A 23,983-nucleotide genomic window follows, 5' to 3' on the forward strand; every position below is an offset into this window, starting at 1 on the left:
GTTCCTTCATTCTGTCTTTAGGAAACCTTTCAAAAATAAGGATAAATTTAGCACATTCGTAGCTTTTTTGGGCCATGTCATCCAAATTCCATTCCGTAAGTTTTCAAGCACAAGCACATCATTTTATTTAGGTAAAATATGCACCCTTTATTTTAGACCCGTTCCTACGTGGCATTCTCAGCCAACAACTCAAAAACGACTTCGAAATTTTCGAGTGCTGTTTATACCGTAAAATTCAAGTCCTCCTTAGATTACATTCTACATATACGGACTTAAATGTTCATGTCATTATGTTCACCCAATGCTATGACGTCGGTAATACTGATGTTTAGCTTTGGAAGGAAAATTCACTCACTCGTTTACTCTATTTTGATCTGTTAGAGAATTAATTCATGCATTAAAACTTGGATTTAATGTATTATCGCTGGCTCCCCTACTAGGTTTGCTTCTACCATTCAAATACAACATTTGGTAATTTTCTGTTTGTGCAAAGCAAAGCATTTGTCACTGAAGTCATGCATGCTGATATATCTTTTTTACATATTGTGTTCTCACCGTTTCTCTTTCCAAATCTATAATCATTATCTTTATCTATGGTAAACATCTCATCCAAAGTGCACAAGGGACAAATACTAAGGATGGAATCAGAGCATTGACGATTACTACAATCAATTTCATCATGGTTGCACTACCTCCACCAACATGAAAATTTTTTATATTTAGCTTCTCACTGGCTTTATCGCTATGCATGCCAAAATGTCAACCAAAACAAAGAGTTGTTCCAGTTGCATGTCGAAAGACGCATACCCGAAAAACATTCCACAAAATTCGAGAATGCACACTGCCTCTGACTTCAGTCCAATTTACTTGAGTATATGTAGTAACTATTCATTCCACGGTTTGCAAATCTCACTATGAGCCCACGGTTAATGCCTAGCGTTGTGTCAGCAGTGCCCTATCAAAGTATTCCAAACTTTTTAGGAATTAATAATTAACTGTTAACCAGCAACTAACTGTTGAGTATATTATATATATATATATATTTATATATTGCGATAGGGGAAAAAACAGACAGACTATACTCTCATCCCCACAAGCCTGTTTCGTAATTATTCAGTCAACAGACTTGTAAGGATAAAAGTATAGTCTCTCTCTGTCTTTTTCTCCTATCGCAATATACATCGCGCTCTACTCCTACGTATCGAGCACTGTAAAACGGAAAAATCAGTATACAGACTTCATATATACATATATATACATAAGTTAAAGAATTAAAGAAGACACATCGATTCTCTGTGACTAAATTTCGCACCTAAGCTCTCGTCAGACAGAACTTTGTTCAATGAAGAACATACCTCCTTATATACAAATTAGGTAAGTAGCTAATTAATTCACTAGTGTGATGATCTGATCTTCGTGTGAAATAAAGATTCTATAGAGATATTGTTGGCGGCTTGTGAAATTTGCTAAGTAAAACTTATTTTCGTGGCGGCATTTAGAAATGAGTTCTGTTCTTTTGTTTAATAAAGACGGCTTCTTAGCTCTAACTAAGTAAAGATTACGATACAACGCCAACGTAACAACTGAAAGTGACACAACCGGAAAGAATTACATTGGATTAACAGAAGGAAAAGAAACTATTCAAACAGCACGGAACTATCGAAACATATCTGGACACTCAAAGACAACAACACCAATTTTACAATTAACTGGAGTATTTTAGCGACCGCCCCGGCCTACAGCAGCAAAAGCAAGCGGTGCCACTTGTGCCTCACAGAAAAACTTTAAATTCCAATTCCAACCATCCCCCTACAATAATAAAACACCTACCAGCAGCCATCGGCCGACGAATCTCCGACATTTCCTCAAGCAAATAACTCTTTAACAAAGCCAAACCACACTACGAAAGTGCACTTAAACAAAGTGGTCATGACAAAAAATTAATCTACACTGAACGCAAGAAACCTGTACGTCACACCGCACTGAACAGCCGCAAGAACAGACAAAGAAACATAATTTGGTTTAATCCGCCCTACAGCATGAACGTACAAACAAACATCGGCAGAGAGTTTCTGAACCTCGTCAGTAAACATTTTCCGAAAAATCACCGGTACAACAAGATTTTCAATAAAAACAACGTAAAGGTTAGTTATAGCTGCACAGACAACCTACAAACCATAATAAAGAAACACAACAGAAAAATCCTCGAAACAAGCAAAACACCCTCCACGGAAAACAACTGTAACTACAGGAAAAAAAACGACTGCCCTCTGAGAAACAACTGCCTCACTTCAAGCGTCGTCTACAAAGCCAACGTAACAATAAAAAGTGACACAACCGGAAAGAATTACATTGGACTATTAGAAGGAACTTTTAAACAACGTTACACGCAACACAAGCTTTCTTTTCGGAAGAGAAACTATTCAAACAGCACGGAACTATCGAAACACATCTGGACACTCAAAGACAGAAACACCAATTCTACAGTTAACTGGAGTATTTTAGCGACCACCCCGGCCTACAGCAACAAAAGCAAGCGGTGCCACTCGTGCCTCACAGAAAAACTTTATTTAGTTAGAGCTAAGAAGCCTTCTTTATTAAACAAAAGAACAGAGCTCATTTCTTAATGCCGCCACGAAAATAAGTTTTACTTAGCAAATTTCACAAGCCGCAAACAACAGCTCTAGAGAATCTTTATTTCACACGAAGATCAGATCATCACACTAAAGAAACACCATCTAACCATCTAAAGAAACATTCGACAAAGCCAAGCCTCTCTACGACAAAGCCCTCAGATCAAATGGATTCAACGCAAACCTTCACTACTACAAGACACAACCACACCCACGAAAAGAAATGGAAAACGAAACGTCATCTCGTTTAACCCCTATACAGCAAAAATGTCCAAATCAACGTAGCTAAAACCCTCCTCAATCTAATCAAGAAACACTTCCCACTAAAACAAAATCTGCACCCCGTCTTTATCAAGAACAACGTGAAAGTCAGCTACAGCTGCATGCCGAACATGGGTAGCATCATCAACAACCACAACAAGAAAATCCTTATCAACAACAACACCACACCGCTAAACGGATGCAACTGTAGAAAAAAAGACCAATGCCCGCTAGGGAAACAACTGCCTCTCACCAGTGTAATCTACAAAGCCAACGTGACCACAGACAAAGACGACACAGGAAAGAACTACCTCGGACTAACAGAAGGAACATTCAAACAACGATATACGCAACATAAACTACCATTCCGTAACAGAAATACGCCAACCACACCGAACTTGCAAAACACATCTGGAAACTTAAGGACATCAATGAAAACTACAAAATAAGCTGGTCTATCATCTCTTCAGCAAGCGCCTACAACAATATTTCCAAACGATGTAACCTCTGCCTAACTGAAAAACTCCACATTATTAAAGCTGACAAAGCAAGGCATGACGGATATCGGGAATTATACAAAAGAGTGCGAGGATCCCCGAAAATTTAGCGACTTCTACAACATCGATATAAAACGACATTCATTATGCCAGCGTTCGTCGGGTAAGATCGTGGAAATTCATTCTGAACCCTTCTTCGATTTCACGAAGCTCTCGACATGGTACAGGAAAGAGCATCCAAAAAACGTATTCTACTGGAAAATGCACACTGCTCGCTTGTGGTTGCAGTTTTTATTCAGGGACACGTTTTAACTATTCGGATTATATATCGAAATGCATGCTCATTCCAAACTTTGAGCGTCCATTAACTCACAGTAAATGCAATAACGTAAACAATTTGTCCAGCATTTCTTCGGCTAAAGCTTGTAAGGTTTATCAGCAATAACATTTAACAAAAACCTCATTGTTGCGTATAGCATTCAACGACGTGGGCTGATTACCGCTTAAAGTGCGCAGTTATCCTCATTGAATCTTTGTGATAACCATTTACTATTTATCATTAAAATAGGTAATTGTTCACCTTCACCTTCATACCCAATACCAATTATAGTACATGTTAGCAACAACTGGCTGCTTTACTCCCACTTTATGAGTAGGGTGCTTTTTTTTGGTTGTTAGCTTCATAGTTAAGGGGACTTGAATTAGCACTAGGACACAACTAGTTTAAAAAGTCTATTTTCGAAGAGTATGTGGGAGAAACTGTTCCCGCCTATGGTGATAAGAGTTGTTTCCACAATTCTCGAACAAGAGCTTAATCCATGCCTGCGTAAAGAATGTTGTCATAATGTTTCATGTTGATGAGCCTCTGCAAGGAAAAAGATAAAAAGAAAATCGATCAAATGACTTCTACATCAAAAGGTGACTAAGCCTTGTTTGAATTTATGATGTAAATATTTAACCTGATGTTGATTTTCCATTTCCTTCAAATCGTTCCTCAGATTCTCAAACATTGGGCGATCATCAGGATTCTCTTGCCAGCAGTCTTGCATTATCTTGTAACTAGAATAGAGAAAAAAAACTTGCGCTATGGTCCTACGAAATTTAAAAGGTACTTCACAGTATACCCTGCACAGCTACATAAGTACGAAAGTTGGGATCCTCTACGCTTAGAAAGTTGAAGAATGTAGTGGTCAATAAATTGATAGCTTTTTTTTTTTAGGTCTGGAATACCATTCTCATTTCGAAACAGCTATCGAGGTAATGAAAAAAAAATCGAAACCTTACATAATAAGTTCATGAATAATTAAATAAATGAATACATCCATGGACTTACAGGGTATCGTCCACGTGCCTTGGTTTAGGCATCCTGTAACCCTGAGTCAGTAAATCTGCCATTTTTCGTCCGTGAATCTTTGGATAAGGAGAGCCACCTAAAACGAGAGGTTAAACACGAAGACAACGAATCGATCGCAAAGTGTGTCATCCATCTAAAATACATTGAAACACAATAATCTGACATACCTATGGTGAAGATTTCGTAAAGGACAATTCCAAAACTCCATCTGAGTAAAGAAAATGCCACCAGGCTTTATTGCAAGTTCACAGATACAGGTATAATTATATTATAGTTCGAAGATGTTTAGATTTGAATTTTTTTTTATAATTATTATTCAAAACTGTTTATCAGCTTATTAGATCCACTTACACATCACTTTTCGTTGTATATCGTCCGTATAACAGCGCTTCACAAGCTGTCCATTTCACCGGCAGTCTTCCCTATTGAAACACGTTGAAAGGAAATGATGAGGAGAAAGAACAATGATGCTTCATATTCTTTATACGCGCAAACTTTCTGGTGATGATGAGGTGCAAACCATTATTAAGAAACAAAGTGTTAGGAGGCTAAGATAGCATATATCAATATTGATAGATAACGGTATTACCCAAACACGTAATATATCGAGATATTGAAATTAGAAACCTTTGATTTCCTTTCGTAGATGTTTTCCTGGCACACGTCTCTTGCCATTCCAAAATCGGTTACCTTACATCGTTCTCGCTCTCCAACCAAGACGTTCCGGGCTGCAAGGTCGCGGTGAATAATCTGTCGAACATTATACAAAGCATTAATGAATAATTAAAAAGCGTCCCAAGGAATATCATGTATATCCTCTTCTGATCATTGATTTCAAGCCGTAATGGACAGGGGCCGTTTTGAGATGCGAGACTAGACACTTTCCGAGTTGCGTCCACGAAAGAACACTTTGTTTTCAAAAGATAAACTTAAATTTTATTCTTTTATCAAACGTATATAGAATCTTTCACTGTTTAAATATCATCAACCTTGAAAAATTAAGGAGAAAACGCTTCCTTGAAAATTGGAGAGCTTTCTTGCAAATCTTTTTGCTTTACAAACAGTAACTCAGTTTGCACTAGCGAACAGCGTTTAAAGATAAAACTTTCTTTTTTGCAACAAAACAAAAGTGACTGATGCAATGGACACTTTGATAATTTCAAACAAAAAGCTTTTTTATCGCCGTAACTAAACCACACAGAAAAGATTCTTCAAAGTACTAAAAAAGTTCATACTTAAGTCACTTGCATCCAGGTATATTTTATCCACATCCAAAATTGAAATGAATAAAGTATCCCTTACATCGATTGCCGCCGAGACAGCTAAGTTATTCGTATACTGAAATCAACTTACATTTTTAGACGACAAATAATGCATACCATCAGCTACTTGCCAGGAAAACTTCATTAGCTGCTGGGAAGTCAAACTCGTCTGTGGCTTAATATCCGGGTCCTTAAAGTAGTTATCTTCTAAATGTCGGCTCTTTCTCAAATAGCCCAGGAGATCTCCATACGGGACATACTCGATAAGTACAAGCAAAGGATCTAAAAAATTATATTTTTCAAGAAACAGAGCACATCGTCTAGATTATTACTTAACAGTGGTACTTACGGCGATGGAAAAACGGAAATAATTTGTAATTGTGTCAAGGGTATTCAAATTTCAAACCAGGATCTGCGGTAAACCGGGTAGATAAGATTAAGTTGAAGGAATATAAGGGAGCTCGTGGGGATACAAAGATAATAATAAGAATCTTTTACCAGGTACGTATGTAACAAACGCCCTTTGTTAATGTTGTTAGGATCAGCAATGACGAGATTACGTGTGGCGAGAGAGAAGAAAATATGAATTCAGTTAAAGTTCGGGCATTTAATTAAAATCACTACTTTAGTTGTCGGAGTAATAAAAGCACAAATAAACCAAGCTGTTTCAAAAATGTTATCTTCTGCACCTGATTCAGTGACGCATCCCAGCAACCTGATGACATGAGGATGAGGCTTGAGTTTCTTCATGACTTCAAGTTCTGACAGCAAATCTTTTCTCTCTGCGTCTGTGGCGTTACCTAGAGCAAAGGACAACTGTCCAGTAACAGTTAAGCCTTATCTAAACTAAAACGCTTCTAAGGCAATGAATGTAGCACCTTTCAGCATTTTTATGGCAACTGTGCTTGTCTCCTCTCTTCCTTGAAGGTTTGAAGCTTTTCCTTGGGCGACTTGACCAAAGGCGCCTTTTCCAATAACCTTTTCGATTGTTACATCTTGTCTTTCCACTTCCCATGAGCGCGTTCCTGGGTGCAGGGGAGCATATTCGTTTATTTCTAAATAACTTCGCGCTGGGTCCGTGGCAGGTTCATTCAGTGATCTAACTTCACTCAGGTCCATGTAATGTCCGGGACCATGATGCACCACGGTGCTAGGGTTCCCGTTGAAGTTCTCAAGTTCAATTCCCTCGTTCTGTTTTCAAGCGAAAAGAGCTTCACCCTTAGTCTTCCCATACAGATTGGCAACGAGTAAGAAAGAGGTCTCGTATTTCTTAGTGAAGTCTCATGCAAAATTTTATTGGAACCATTGTCCACGGTCCATGGTGTTGTACGTTTTTTCATTTTAATTCACTTGTTTTGCAACCAAAAGAAAAAACCACACGCAATCGTAACCTGTCTTACCACAACTGGATAAAATCTTAAAGAACCCTTGAATACTATGATGCCATCCTCTAAGCCTAATGCCCTTTCCTCGAGCACCTGCTAATCAATGCTAAGAAGATTTGAATCGTAAATACAACAGCAATTACTGGTAATTGTGGTGGGAGGTCGGCAAAGCGCATTTTAAATGAACCTGATAGACTGCTATAAACTCATCTTCCTAGTAATACTCCTAGCCACTTCATGCTAAGGAAACCGGAGCTAAGCGCCGGCCCCATGGACCACTTAGGCCTGTATAAAGGCTTTACCTTTTTTACAGAGTAAGTTGTTCGAACAAAATGCATTTTATACTTACAAAGTGGGGCCTACGTGACTCCTTAAGGACTGAATCGAGTCTAAAAGAAAAATAAAACACTATAAAATTAGTTTCTAGGAAACTGTGTAAACCTTACAAACAAAATAATTGTTTTGTTTGTTTTTGTAAAATATCAACTGACACATATTGGTTTCTCATTCAAAGTAACAACATCAAATCTGTTACACTCAGTTTATTTTTTCTCTTACCACTGCGTTTTTATTTTGCTTCATGGAACCAAATAAACTTCTGCTAAGGATAGAAAAGTTTCACACAACTATAACTACGACCAAAGCCTGTTTTCTACCAATCTGATCTACAAATGCTCTATTAACATTTTATGGTAATGACATCTTACCGATCATCTTTTTCAGCTAAGAAGGGTGGAAAGAAGGAAAGAAATTGTATCAGATACAGAAAAAAATAGCTGCGTTTATTATTTTAATATTCAAGAAGTCCTCATCAATTATGCTTCAAGTATTTCCAGTTCCTTCCCTTGTAAGTATTTAATGTAATATATTGAACGAAAGTAAACGTAAAGCTGCTAATTGATGTCATGAATTGAAATACTTTGCGATATGATTACACTATGCTGCAAGTTGTCCCACTGATTGCTGTTTTTTTCTTTCCTTTCTCCTTCTCAGTTTCTATTCTATTTTTCACTTAAATCTCACTCTGTCAATCGGCCACAAATCATAAATCTCGGTTACTAGCATCTCGAATCAGAGCATTTCCCAACTGAATATAGTAATAAACTCTACTTACGTTTGCGGCGTTTCCAGGCAATGAAAATAATAGAAACCGCGAACATAAAGGCAAGGACCCCAATAACTGAGCCATAAATAACATCCTTATTCACCTTTGCTGGTTCAGATGGAACTGGCCCGGGAACAGTAACTGAATCTTAAATAAATGACATACATTTAACAGAAGCAATGCCTTTCTTAACTTTTTAGTTGAATTAATATGAGTTCAACTGATTTAAACTTCCTCCCAGAACTTTTCAAATCATATATTTTTACTGGTGGATTGATATTTCTATTTGATAGGGTTGTTTTCTGGAATTTTTTTTTCTGAGAAAAGCGTTTCAAGGTTCAAGATCCTAGCTATGAAAGCTGTATTGTGTTTTTTAATTTTCACTTGGAATTGGAAAGTGGAAATAATGTTTGCAACAGTATTTTAAAAAGATATATTTTGGTGATATCATATCACCGTCTGCAAGGTCAGGAGAGGGAATTCTTGTCACTACGCTGAGCATTATTTTATTATAGAAGATGTTGCTGTACATCGTGGCCTTATAGATCTAAAGGTTTATTCGTTTGTCTCACACGGTTAGTGTCAGGCTAATCAATCGTGTATTGATTGCGACACTTCGATTGTTCCATTGCTAGTCAGGCGACAAGGTTGAAAGTTCACGTGCAATGGGAGGGCGTTCTTTACAAAATCACCAGTAAATGTGGCAAAGAATACATCGGAGGAACAGGGAGACGGAGAATTAAAGAACATGAAAGAGATCTACAGCCTGCTTGTTCTCAGAATTGGGTAGTTTCAGAACAGGCTTTTGGAACAGGACCGGTTCCTGTTTGGGACCAGGTTAGAATTTATTGATTATGACTCTTAGTGTTACGCAAGTAAGGTTAAAGAAGCCGTCCACATAAGAATTCATCCGAATAACATCAATGGAGACGACGAAATCGAAACTCCTGAAGCATCGATGCTTATGATCAAAAAGCATAACAACCGATCTGTTACAAAGGGGACCTATAAGGGAACAACATCTAATAGTCAGAATAATTATGACTATCGAAATGAACCAATAAGAGCGCGCCATAGCATACCAGTAACAACAAACTAAGGTGCCATCGCATATCGAAGACTCATTAAAAGGAAGAAAAATTGTCAGTCGTGAAGAACATGGCAAAAAGGATGATTTGCAATGCAGATTTGCTGACTTGGTATGAAACTATGAACCGATAACTGTAAAGGTAGGCTAATAAGGATACGTGTACCGGGCAACTTGAACTGCACATGAATGCTTGCTGTCCTTGTTGCATTGCCACACTCGTTACTGGCTTCACATTTGTATTCACCAGCTTGACTTCTGTTAATGCTTGTAAGCTCCAACATGTAACCACTTTGACGCTGACTATTGGGTGTCATCCAAGACACCAATGGGGGAGGCATTCCAGATACAGGACACAACAGAGTCACATTGTCACCTTCAATTGCACTCTGATCTTGTAGTGCAGGTATAGATGAAGGTTCTGAGGTATGAAACAGAACAAATAATTCTAATGCAGTGTACTTCTACAGGTGTACTGTTCAACCACAGTCAAGCACAGATGGGATAAGTTCTAATCCTATTTCAAATCGTACAAAGTTTGCGTCATGATCTAGATTGTAACTGTCTCTTCCTTTAATAACTTCATTTACGAATTTAGTGAATCTAGCAAATGGGTTTATAAATGTAGTCACCAGCTACGTAGGCTACAGTTGTGCATTATAGATCGATGACGACAAATATCATCTCTTTTACCGTGCTTTGGTCCTACGCCCTGAAATAATTGGATATCAATCACTGTTTTTGATCAGCAGAATTTGATTAAGGGACTCTGGTAGCCTTAGTTAAACTGAAATGTATAAAAGTAAGCATTACTGAAAAGGACATGATTTTACGTCGCAGTTTCTCCTTTTCTGCTATCAGTTCCATTTGAAAAGGAAAAAGATAGCGTTCCAACGCTTTCCACTGCTTATTACACCTTTTAATTCCCCATTCCTCACTTGACCTTTTATGTCTCCTTAGTGTATAAATGAGCGAGTTTGGTCCGATATGCAACGTAACGAACAGATTGATGTAAATTGATAAATGTACGCAGAGAAAATAAGCTTTACAGCTTCATTAAACTGCGCAATAAGCGTACCATTCACTTCGACAATAACAGGTAAACTGTCTTCTGATCCCAAGTAGTTGTTGGCCATACATTTGTACATGAACACTCCCCCAGTTTGCAGTTTCCTGTTCCACATTCCTGATGGGTTTGTGTCTAGGATAGCAGTTTCGTTCTCAAACAACTGATATGACGTTACTAATGGATTAGCATCAGCTGAGCAATTAAAGCTGATAATGTCACCCCGACAATTTTTACTGGTAAATGAAGATTTTTTTAAATCCACGGTCTCTGGTTTGTCTAGAAGAATAACAAAAGACCAGAAAGAAGCAAATTCACTCAAATTAACTGCGTTCAGGTGTTTTATAAATTCAAACACATTTGCAAGGCAATGTAAATAAGAACATTGATAGATCAACGCTAGATAAAATAAAATTTTAAAAAATCGATCGAGTGGATTTCACGTAATTTGGATAGCTATTAAATGTACATAAAGTGTGATTGAGGTTGATAATCATTACTCAATTTAAATAACTTTATCCAACCAAAAACATGTGACTAACAATAATTTATATTTTCTAAAACTATTAGCTGCGAAACATTCATTGAACAAACATAAAAGTGAGAAAAAAAATTCGCTTACATTGGACATCGATGTTTACTGTTTCAGTTTCATTGCCACATTCACTATGGACTTCACATCTATATTCTCCTCCTTCATTCCTGCTAATGTTTACAAGCTCCAGCACAGTTTTGCTTCCAGATTGACCATCAGGTTTGAACCAAGTTAGCCTTTGGAAACTTCCTCCGTATGTTTGACAAGTCAAAGTCACATTTCCTCCTTCAGTGACTGTCTTATTATCTATTGCTTGTACACCTTCATAATAAAAAATAAAGAATTGCTCTATATGTTACGTCTCTCTTATTTGAAATGAAATAATGGTAGGTTATAATCTCTTAAAGGCTTTATCGCAAACCAGTGCATCATGAAAGCAGCTATGTCTATATCTTCTTAACAGCAAACTATCCGAGTATCTACTATGCGAATCTGTCGGCATGTGCCTATCCTAAGAATATTGAGCAAGAAGCTGATTTTTTTTTAATTTGTTTTAAGTGCAGCTCACTTGCGAGGATGATGTCTTTTCTTGTACTTAATCCCCAGTAATCATTTCGTTTAATTATGGAGAGGAAAGTATTAGAGCTCTTTTCCATTGGGCACTGATGTTTTAATATAAAGTCAAATAATCATATCAACGATGAAAGTTGAACTCATGACCTCTGCGATGCCAGTGCAGTGCTCTATCAACTCCTCTAGTTGACATTTGCTTACCATTTACAGTAACTGTTACAGTCATGCTGTACGCTGTTCCTGCAGAGTTCTTTGCCATGCATTTGTAGTTAAACACTCCTCCAGTTGACATGTTCCTACTCCACATTCCAAGACTGTTGCTACCATTCCTCACAGACACACCATTCTCTAACAACTCGTATGTATCCACCAGAGGAAATCCATTTGCTGAACAGTTGAAGGTGATGACAGAACCCTGGCACACAGCTGATTTACTTACTTTGAAGTTGAACTTTTCAGGTTTATCTGTAACATTTAAGTCAGAAATGGAGTGCCACAGTTAACTGCATTGTAAACGTCTCTCAGAGCTCTCCAATACTGTAGGGCACCATGTTTTATTATACTAATTGCAGATTTTTACAACGATTTCCGGCACTATGGAAAGCCGTACCTGTACACGACTGTGCAAATCTACGATTAATTTTTCGTGTTTGATATTGCCAATCAGCTGCCAACACGTCACTTGCCTTTCGCACCATTCTGTCAGAGTGATTAATAACTGACAAAGCATTCACTGCTCTCAATCCAGGGTTTTTCCTCAAATTCTTTTTCTAACTATGGTTACTGATTAAACTGAGATGTAAAAATAAGAAACAAAATAATGCATGGTTGCTTATGGATATGAATTTTTCTTCTCGTGTGGATCTCCATATATCAAGTTGAACACTCTGAAAGAAATTCTGTATCTAGCGTTATTCTCTATTCAATTTCCAAAGCAGTAAAACAATACAGCTTCCCAAGTGACTCCTAGTATTTATTAATTTTAAAAGAAGCTTGAATAAAGTGAGAGGAATACCTGACAGTTCAAGAATCTAGCACCTCACACTTACCAAAGAGTGGAAAATAGGCTACAAGATGAACACTCTAGACCTTAATGTATATTTTTACTCGATCATCATTGAATAAATAATAATCACTTACAAAGCACAGTGAGGAACGTGCTGGCAGAGCTACTTCCACAGACATTTGTAGCTTCACATTTGTATTCACCAGCATCATTACTCCTGTTTATGTTTGTATGATAACGCATGACTCCATTGGACTGACTACCGCTGCTAACTTCTGTCCATGTTACAGTCAGCACTGGACTTCCAGAAACATTACAGGTTAAAGTCCTGTTTTCACCTTCTACCACTGTGATGTTCTCCAATGGATAAACTTTAGAGGGCACTGAGCAGAAAAAAAGATTTTAAAAAATTACAAGTGTAAAACTACATGTTTATGAAACCAAACAAAATTTTCATAACGCAAAAGCATTCCTTAGAAATAAGGAAATTTTAAAGTCTGAATTCATCTCACAAGAAGAAAATTTATTCCTTATGGGTTCATGGTTGTTACTTTTACCTGTACATCATTAGTCCCAGTGAAACACAAATAAAAGAATTCAAAGTAAATGTAAAATCAAAATTTGTGCCTATGACTCATGAGATAACATGTAACTTATTCTAGGACTTAGACATGTTTGGCTTCCAGCTAAATACACTGGCTGAGAAAAATTTGATTTCTGTGCAAGTACTGTTCAGGTGCTGAGATTGGGAAAGCTGTGCGCCATGGCAATATAGCATGCAAATAAATGAAATGGTATATAATGAAAAAAAAACATTAAAACAGGGCCTAAACTTCGCCCGAGTTAACGTGAGTGAAGAACTAGTGAGGGCAAATTTCCAGTCCAAAACATTTTTATTGCTCGGACATACCATGTCCCATTCTCTCACATTAACCACCCCATGCACTTCATCATCCTTTATTTCCCTTATTTACACAATACAAAAAATTTATTTACAGCAGTCATAGCTAGAAAGCGAGGAGACACAGTAAGCCACCGGGCTTATAGGAGAGCTACCTCACTAACATTAATAAATGAAGTAAAGAAAAAGTGCTGCGAATGTGCGGCTAGGCCAATTCAGTGATTATTTAAGTAAAAACTCTTGCATTTTCGTCTCAGAGCTAAGAAGGTTTGACGAACGAGTGACTGCGACAGGAAGAGAGTTCCAAATTTTAGGACCTTGGTGGAGAATCGTAAATTGCATGAGATTTGTACGGCACATATGCGTCAACTGGATAATTACTGGCTGTTCTGGTATCATAGTTGTGAATTCGGCTATTCGTTAAAAAAAGATTGAGAAGCAATGGAGGCAATAATTTTTTTCTATAATAAAACATGAATTTGGCGACTTCAAACGTATTGACTTGGAAACTATCTAAAATATCTAAGTGATACCTGAATTAAACTCAGGGAAATTACAGGGAAAATGGTATTAAAGCATCACACCAGTATTCATTTACTACATGTAAGCTAATGGCTGTAACAGATAACAATTACATGTACTTCTCACGCTGTACCTTTCACTGTGACATTTACAGTCTTCTCAGTTGTACCAACAGTGTTATTAGCCACACATCTGTAGCTTAAGTCTCCTCCTTTTAAATCTTTTCTTATCCATACCCCAGCTGAAATGTTTCCATCGTTAACTGGTATTTCATTCTCAAACAGTTGATAAGTATGCACTGCAGGTTTACCATCTGCTGAGCAGTTGATACCGATAACATCATCTTTACATACAACTGAGTCATTCACCATTAACTTTACATTCTCTGGTTTATCTAAAGAGAACATAACAACAATAATTGATCATGTATCAGCATCAGAGCATGTGCCGTTGTACATCATGTTGTAAGAGCCAAACATTTTTCAGTCCAATCCCCTTTCTTTTTTTTTCTTTTTTTTTTCTTTTTTCTAATATTATTTATTCTCCCTGAATCTCACAACACTCTGCTGTATGCTAAGCTGTATGGACCTTTCAGGCCCTGCTCGCATCATCACAACGTATTTTAATAAAAGTGCTCACATGACTGTACCACTCGTAAAAAAGCAAATCTTCACTTGTGCTTGATTAACACTTTCCGTTTTTTAGTTTTATTTTGCATTATTTTCACCTACAAGGACAATCCGTCCTACTTTCTAGGAGAAATAAAAACCAACTATAGTAACAATATACAATTATCTACTTACAATTAACTACTAATTTCACTGTGCGATTTGGTGCTGTTCCTATTTCATTATATGCTGTACAACGATATGTTCCACTGTTATTTCTGTTGGTTTCAAGGACAAACTGATTCCTAGTTCCCAGTAAACTACTGTCACTGCCATTAGCATATACTTTGGTCCAGGTGATGTTTGGTGTTGGTTCACCATCTGCGATACACTCTAATGTAACACTTGGGTCACCTTCCACAACAACTACATCACTACTAAAGCTGTTGAATTCTGGTTGATCTGTTAAATAAATGACAAACAGACACCTTTGCACACTATCCGCGATATACTCCAATATGACACTTGGGTCACCTTCAACAACAACTACATCTCGACTGATTGAATCGAACTCTGGTGGATCCGTCCAGAAGTGACAGCGGTGATAAATTATCCCACAAGTCAACAAGCTATGCTAACGCATTGTCATGTCGTCTTAATGGGCGCGATCCCGAAATATCTGAACAATTACTGCTTTCAATTCCTTGATCTTTGCAACTGTACTGATTTCAGGTTATCCAAGTATGGGACAGGGGTTTTGTGCTGCTGTAAGATTTCTAGGTTGACTATAATGAAGACAGTACTCCTGTCCTGCGGGCAAAAAGAATTCCTTGCATGCACACTCTCTTTTCTTAAATCCGCTCTTTGAAGCACGATTGAAATCACACCAAAAGAAACTGCTTCCTAAATGCGAGACTTCAACTATCGACGTTCCACATCGAATTAAAGGGGCAAGTTTCTTGAGAAAGTGTGGTGCTGCGTCGGTGGGAGAGAGAATAACAGGGTTATTTAGTGTTATCAGCTGAGTTGAAAAACGTAAATTGGCCACCGTAAAGAAATTAAGGGCTGACGTTTCGAGCGTTAGCCCTTCGTCAGAGCGATTGGAGGAATTTTGGGTTTTGTGTGGCTTTATATGTCGAAAATGGAGCTACACTATTGGTGGGAATATGGTGACGAGAAAATAAGAATAAATTAGTGGATGAAAAGCGCTCGTTGATACCGTGGGGATTAAGAGTGCCGATCTGGAGGATAAATTTTCGTTCTAGAGTTTTGCGACTTTCCGAACCACCTAGATGCAGGGAAAGGCTGCAAACTGCCATATGCTGTTTCGATTGATTAAGGAGATTAAAGTGTCTAGCGACTGATTTGGATGCGTCCTTGTCGTTTACTTCTACGTCGGGAGGGTGTTCTCGGAATCGGTAACCAAGTCGTCTTCCTGTTTCATCAATGTATAACTTATTGCAATAAGTGCAAGTTATCCAGTAAATAACATTGGTGGAGGTGCACGTCAAGTGAACAGTGATCTTAATGGATCTCTTGAGTCCCGACATTTCCTCTACGTTATGGAAAAAAAGGACAAGTTTTGCATCGTGACTGAGCGCATTTGAAGTTCCAGATTGGTCATCGGTTTAAAAAGAACTTGTGACCAAAGAGTTGCCTATGTTTTTGTCACGTTTGTATGAAATTAGTGGAGATTGCGAAAAGATAGTATTTCAGTGCTATCTTCCTAAGCTACCCGGAAAATAGCAGTAGTTTGCGTCAAGAGTAAATTAAATTAAATATCCAACAACGAAACGAAATTCACCTTTACGGAATGATTTCAAAATTTTTCAACTTTTTTCAAATGGAACCAGTAGATATAATATTCATGACACTTTTGGTGGTTTACTTACACTGTACTTGAACAGTCAATTTGCCATTGGCAGGGTTGAAAGTACTGTCGGTCACTTGAATTTCGTAATTTCCACTCTCAGATCTCTGCAATGCAAAGATTGTAATTTCTGCTCGTTCAGCATTGATAATTTCTTGAATGCGACCCTGATAAAAACTATTTGGAACCGTTGCGTCGAGGTTTATGTCACGCTTGATCAAAATGTTGTGGGAGGGAGAGCTGCTGACGAACTGAAACTGAACTCTGTCAAACGTTCCACTAAGGTTGTACTGCCACACAAAGGTGATATTGTTTCCTTCCAAAACATAGAACGGATCTGGAGGAGTTGCCGTAAATCCTGGTAATAATTCTACAAAACAAAACAAAAAAAATGCAAAGAGGACAGATCCTTCAACCAGTTTGGAAATATGACTACAGTCCAGTGCGAAGCTATTTTTCGTGCCAACGGAAATGCTCGCTTGATAAAGATGAGCTCGTATGCCTACCTGCCTTACGAATAAACAAAACCAAGCATAGGACACGTTGAATATGACTAAAAACATTGCAATTTCAGCGCCGTGAAGGCGAACCATGCTTCAATATGCGACGGGAGGGAAGTAAAGGAATAATATGTAAACGTTCTATTTAGGGGCCCACGAACTGTAACCAGCGGCTACATCGCGTTTGCTTCTTTCGCCTTCACGTCTCATAATCCATTAGATAAGGAACGTGCGGGAAGTTGGGTCTGTTGGGATGGTACGAAAAATAAGTAAGAGTTGCCCGAGGCGCAGCCGAGAACAATAGTCTAACTTCTTGAAATCAATCCAAGTTATCCAAATGCTTCATATCTCGATAAACGCGCAGCTGACGAATGAATAGCTATATTTCTTGCAGTTTAAATATTGATTTTTCATAAATCAAATTATTTGAAGAAACAATTCCCATTAACTCTTTCTAAGACCAGAGAGACATATGCCACCCGAAATTAGACATAAAGCACAAAAAAAATCGTAAAGACTAAAATGTGTCGGTACAAAGGAGTGGCAGATACACTGTTAGAAGCGGAAAGCGTACAGATATCCCGGATATACGGAACCCGCGCTAAAGGTTCACCATGCTTGAACACTGATTACCACGCGTCACGGCCAGAACACTGCGTGGCGTTGTGTTGAAATTGTTGAAAGTTATAGAATTAATTTTTAAAATCTTCCAATGAACAACACTTAGCGTATCAAGTTCTACAAAAAATATATTTACCGACCTATAAAACGGATCTAGAGAATCTAGAGATTTTTTTCTCATACTAGAAATTTCGTCAACCAAGTGCGATACGCATGTTGATAAAGCGTCGGCCTGAGCGAGGCGAATTCCTTACAAAAAAAACCGAAAACTAGATTTCAACGTCCACGCGGTTTCTCCTTGTAATTGTAAAGAGTGCCACGTCGTCGAAAAAGTTAGATTATTTGCCGCTGAATCTCAATGTTTTAACAGATTTCTTTAAGAGATAGTTACGCTGCAAGCGTAAAGATAGAGCGAATATTTTCTCAGTCGAAAGAATCGCTACAAGAAACAGCTAGCTTTAACTTAATATCTTCGCAGCACCGTTCGCAAAGGGACCGAAAGTTGAAGGCGGACAATCCTCTTGGCCCAGGTACATCAAGATAGTGTACCTGGTCTTCTTTGAGAGCTTAAACGGGCGGCGCAATAAATATCGTGGCCGGTTTCATCTAGAGAAGAGAGTCGATATATTAAATATACGATATATTAAAGATTTTCCAGAGCCAGTTGGTAACGAAACGGAGACATCGTTACCTTCGGAAAGCATATCTATGGCTTTCTGCTGCTCTTCTTGAAATGTCTCTATTCCAAAAGTCGCGCAATTTTGCCTTAAAACCGTCGCTGAAAAGTTGACCATGAAAGCGTTGTGTTCACCAGTTCGTTAGTGTGAAAATAAATTAGCCAATCAAAATTGACGAAAGAATCGACAAAACGAGTTAACCAACAAAAAGTCACTACACTGCAAAAGTGACCTCACGGAACATGATCAGTGTCAGGTTTGCGTGGACGTTGCCTCGTCTCCGTTTCACCTCAGTGGGGGAAAGGGTGCGGCTTCACGTAAGCTAAAGTTGTTTTAACCAATTGATTTCTTGCAGTTTCAATAGCTTTGCTAAATCAATCAAACAAACCAAATGGGAAAAAATTAAATACAGGCAGGTTGCAGCTTCCTGAGAGAAAAATATCCCATTACATGATAATGTTTGGATGAACCATTTGTACCCGCCGTTGAAACCGTGTACCACGCCATGACATTTACTCTTATTGAACATTGCTTTAGATCGCATGGCACTTGGTGAAAAAGATAAAAATGAAAAATCGAGGACCAAAAAAACAAAAATACTCGAACCAAAGACGTGAGAAAACGAAAATAACGTAGAAAGAAACGATGACTTACATTGTCCAGCCCCTAAGAGTTAAATACGAGGTAGTTTCCTTCTACCTAATTTTCCTTGTGCGATTTGAAGCCTCCATGCGTGATTTCATCCCAAAATTAGGTTACGAATTACGATTATTAAGAGTATGTCCACGAGAGCACCAGGCAGTCGTGTTACATGCCATCTCACCGATTTTAATGAGACTTGGCCAGTTTAAAGGGTCTACCCCAAAATTCAAACAGACAAACTGGGTTCTGTTTTGGTTTATTCCGGGGGAGATGAGTACCCCCTGGTTATCACTAAGGAAATCGCTTCAAAATAGGTAAAATGTATGAAGCTCTCACTGCTATGGTATTCAACCGATTACTCTGACGATTTGCTTACATATTATTACATCCTTAGTTAATGTCCGACGCAAGTATCAGTCAATTTGATGTACAGCTTGTCAATCAACAGAGGTTAATAAATGACTGTGTTGTTAGACTCCTCGATTCATCCAAATGACATCTTCGAGGTAAAAATTTCCCCTTGCCAGAAAGCTACAACACTAGTTTTAATTCCCCTTTATAATCCATCATTTCATCCCTGAAAACCATCGAAAAAATGCTTGGGCAATACCGAATTTTTGTCATGGATGCCTTTTATGACATGCATGTAGATGCATGGAGATGCATGTAGATGCATCCATGGAGATGCATGGAGATGCACGTAGGCGAAAAGTTGATTGGAAAATCGTAGCGTTTCTGTCTTCTGTCGTTTATTACTTTGGAGATTTGCTAAAATCAGCAAATATGGCTTTTGTACGGCACAAAACGTTCATTAGTCTATATTTTAATTGTTTATCATCATTACCGCTTATTTTAGGAGATTTTAAAGCCACACGCTGCGCGTTAGTTGACATTATTACAAGCTCCAGTGTTCGACAACCTCGGCTTTTACGGAAGAGAAATTCTGCGCTCTTGCTTGAGAGGAAATATCAATAGTTCTATCGAACTAAAAACTGTGTTGTCGTGCTTTCAATCTTCTCAAGAATATCAAATATTTGTTAAGGAATGTCAACCGATTCCAAAAATATATTTGATTTTTTAGGGGACAAATTATCCGAGCTTGTGCATACTATAGTTTCGCTCGGTTGTTGACAACTTGGAAATTTTACGCTTCTGATCAGACTGCCGGGCACGGTCTCAAATGGACTAAGTGCCCGGCAGTCAGAAATATTCGCCAAAATGCCCCTGAAAGGCTCCTTCAAACCTTATAAGAGTATGAGATGTTTGTTAAGAAATGTAAAGCGATTCCAAAAATTAATTTGTTTTTTTAGTGGGTAAATTCTCCGAGCTTGTGCATACTACAATATCGCTCGGTTATCGACACTGAAATTCTACGCTTCTAATAAGACTGCCGGGCACGGTCTCAAATGGCTAAATGCCCGGTAGTCAGAAATTTTCTTCAAAATGTCACTGAAAGGCTCCTTCAAACTTCTAAAGAGTAGTAGATGTTTCATTCTATGTTTGATGATTCTAAAAATTGCGTCGGTTTTTCAGTGATCGAGCTTGAACCACATAAACATGTTATAAAGCTTGTGAGGTCAGGCTGGTTTCGTAGAATATGTTGCCTTCGTGACAACTGTGGCGTGACAGAAGGGTCAATACGTCAGAACATCTTCAGGTTCCGTAAAAATTAGCGGGAAACAGTACAAAAAACCTCAAATAAACCTATTGATAAAACAGTATTCGATGTTTGTCCCGAGCGGTATTGTAGTATGCACAAGCTCGGAGAATTTGTCCACTAAAAAACTAAATTCATTTTTGGAATCGCTTTACATATCTTAACAAATATCTGATACTCCTAAGAAGTTTGCAAGAACCTTTGAGTGGAAGTTGCGTGAAAATTTTTAACTGCCGGGCATTTAGTAAGTCATACATGTAACGTGACTTTCGTAATAAATTTAACTAATCCGCTGCTTATCCATCGCCTTCGGGCGATGTTAATACATTACGATTTCAGTAATTCAACTGATTTTTTTTTTAAATGTTGGTCTTTTGGTCTTCATTTGAAATCACTCATGTCAAACAAAAAGCAACGCGTTCACTTCGCAGCATTTGTTCGATTTCGTTACGCATCTCTCTTGGAAAATACTTTTGCGTGACGTAAAGCAAAGAAGACTGAAGTTTCCCGCTTTGGGAACAAATTTGAAAAAACGATCTTGCCAAGATATGAATGAAATTGTCAGGTTCCTGCACAAATCTTTAACCACTGAGGAACCTTCAATAAAAGACAAAATGAAACTGTCTATGAATTACTGTGATTCTGAAGCCTTAATCAAACAACAGGAGATTGGTTCGTTTAATATTCCCCCTCCCCCCTCCCGACCAAAATTGCCTTCAAATGCCCCACCTGAGTATGATTTTTTACTGAAGGATGCTTCATGTGATCAACGAATGTTGTAGAATATGGCAAAGTCACCTGTTAGTTTTGTTGCTACTCTTGGATTACTTCGCTCGTAAGCATGTTTCTACGATGCAAAACTTTTCTTTCTAAACCATCGCTCACGAAAGCGGACTCTACCTTGCAAAAAATAATACACGAGAGTTCCTCTGGAAATACTGAACACTTCTCTCGGTTCCATTCAGACGTTTGATTATGACAAATGTATGTACCATACATCTCTTTATTCTGTGATTTTAATTTTTATTCATTAAATTAATGTGACGTCTCCCACATATTTTAACCGACGCCCTTCAAACTGCTCTTAGCGCGCACCTCTTCCAGTGCTTTTTCAAGTGAACTAGATCCCACGGGCCACAAATATCAGAGACAAAAATGTGGGACTAAAATTTGAGGCTAGACAAAGTTTTCACAGATTGGACTGTAACCCATGTTTTATGACGTCATGGCGGGTATAGAATGAACTGTCTACGGCCGGACTGTCGACTGCTTCTGAGTTTTGTTCTTTTTCTTGGTTTCCCCTCCTTTCCCTTTAAATATGTTTCATTTTCCTTCAAGAGTATTTTGACGGTAAAACACCCTTTTGAATTTAGTGGGCCGTACAGTGAAATACGGTCCGCTAAATAGACCATTCATAGCGAGCGAACAAACTGAAGCTCGACGCTAACAAGGAGATATGATAATTGAGAGGGGCCTTCGAAGGCTTAATGGTTCGAAATCCTCGCCATCTTTTCGTTTGACGCCTAACATAAATACGCACAAGTATTTATTGAATTAATCTAGTTTAATTCCTTTAACTATTCTTATCTCTTCCTTCTGTTTAAAGAATTTACTAAAAACGAAGAGGACGCTCATCTTTGTTTCGTGACAATTGTGTGTGAGGTGATTACATGTATATTTCGCATGACTGCTTTTTGGAGAGAGAAAGTGGAAATTTAAATTTTAAAAGGGCTGTTGCGTGTGTTGATGAAAGACAGTTCGAAAACCATAGCTGAGTTATCTTTGCAGAAAAGTCACTTACTCCTAGTTTTCCCTTTTGTCAGAGAAGCTACAGCGAGGTTTTTACTTCTTAATACGTGATACACATACTTTTTTCCGTGACGATCGCTCACTGCGAACGCATTTAATTTAAACCATTTACCACTGGTTTCGGGAGGAAAATATGCGAAATCGATGCTCCGGTAAAAAAAATTAAAACTAAGCGGGCGATTGAAACGATTCTGGGTAGCAGAGTCTATTGTCATCCATTTCTTGTTAGTATTTCATTGCAGAGGTCATTAACAACATAATTTATATAAGACATCAAGGACTGCGCCAACAACAAAGCAACGATTGATCACGTCACGCACGCGTGATTTTCCGAAGACTTTGGCTTCAAAACTGGCATAAAAATTTCAGTGCTATCATGAAAAACAAATCGACGTTAATATTCCATCAATTTCTATGACTTAGTTTTTCATAAAAGTGACGTCAACTTAAATGAATCACGAGGCACAGCTGAGTGGTTTCAATTTAGTTTCAGACATTGTTGACATCATTTCTTTGATCATTACGTTCATAGAAAACGAAAAATTGGGGTCGATTTGTTCACCTGAGTTCTAAATAGATGAATTGAGACAAGCGCTCCAAGTTTCTCTCCTCGCGCAACCGGTTTCTAAGGAGGTTACATTTCAATTGCCGTCGATTATTATATCTCGGAAGCTAAATTAGCTTGTTTTCATAAGAGCCTTGTTCTCTTTGAGCTGTAGAACAAACAAAGATCGGCAAGACATGTCTTGACGCATACTGTTATATCTCAGTAATGGATTCTTTTCTTTCAGTTCTCTTTTCAAACCTACAATTAAGTTTATCTATGGCATATATCTCATCATACCTGCACAAGGGACAAATAGTAAGGATGGAATCAGCGCACTGACGATAAGTACGATCCAATTCTCCATGGTAAGCTAAGATTATTTCCTGCTCACCCTAGCTCTACCGGCATGAAAAGTTGATATTTTTAGCTTATGATTTGCTTCATCACTATGCATGTCAAAAGGTCAACTTTACAAAAAAAATAGAAAAATAAAAACATCTCGTCTCCTGTGCGGCTGTAAAAGAAAGGGCATTGTTCCTTCACTCTGTCTTTAGGAAGCCTTTTAAAAAAAAGAATAAATTCAGCACATTCGTTGCTTTTTTGGGCCATGTCATCCAAATTCCATTCCATAAGTTTTCAAGCACAAGCACATCATTTTATTTAGGTAAAATATGTACCCTTTATTTTAGACCCGTTCCTACGTGGCATTCTCAGCCAACAACTCAAAAACGACTTCGAAATTTTCGAGTGCTGTTTATGCCGTAAAATTCAAGTCCTCCTTAGATTACATTCTACATATACGGACTTAAATGTTCATGTCATTATGTTCACCCAATGCTATGACGTCAGTAATATTGATGTTTAG

The 23,983-nt window shown here is 38.0% G+C and overlaps 1 protein-coding gene across 2 annotated transcripts; it reads right to left on the reverse strand.

Annotated features, from left to right (window-relative positions):
* Positions 1–4,110: 4,110 nt before the first annotated feature.
* Positions 4,111–23,535, reverse strand: LOC136282017 (fibroblast growth factor receptor 4-like). Of its 2 annotated transcripts, XM_066169133.1 has the most exons (21): positions 23,416–23,535; positions 16,688–17,035; positions 14,991–15,257; positions 14,321–14,581; positions 12,899–13,147; positions 11,960–12,223; positions 11,273–11,506; positions 10,663–10,929; positions 9,751–10,005; positions 8,507–8,644; positions 8,100–8,115; positions 7,742–7,781; positions 6,886–7,198; positions 6,697–6,807; positions 6,099–6,289; positions 5,373–5,495; positions 5,097–5,167; positions 4,913–4,953; positions 4,725–4,821; positions 4,351–4,450; positions 4,111–4,256 (listed from the first exon to the last, which is right to left on the reverse strand). In XM_066169133.1, exons 1-21 carry the CDS (start codon positions 23,480–23,482, stop codon positions 4,203–4,205), a joined length of 3,507 nt encoding a protein of 1,168 aa, XP_066025230.1. In that variant the 5' UTR covers positions 23,483–23,535; the 3' UTR covers positions 4,111–4,202. The 2 variants fall into 2 exon arrangements, with proteins under 2 accessions (XP_066025230.1, XP_066025231.1); XM_066169134.1 differs by lacking the exon at positions 14,991–15,257.
* Positions 23,536–23,983: the final 448 nt, after the last annotated feature.

The sequence above is a fragment of the Pocillopora verrucosa genome, chromosome 6 (genome assembly GCF_036669915.1).
Source record: "Pocillopora verrucosa isolate sample1 chromosome 6, ASM3666991v2, whole genome shotgun sequence".
In the NCBI taxonomy this organism is placed as follows: domain Eukaryota; kingdom Metazoa; phylum Cnidaria; class Anthozoa; order Scleractinia; family Pocilloporidae; genus Pocillopora; species Pocillopora verrucosa.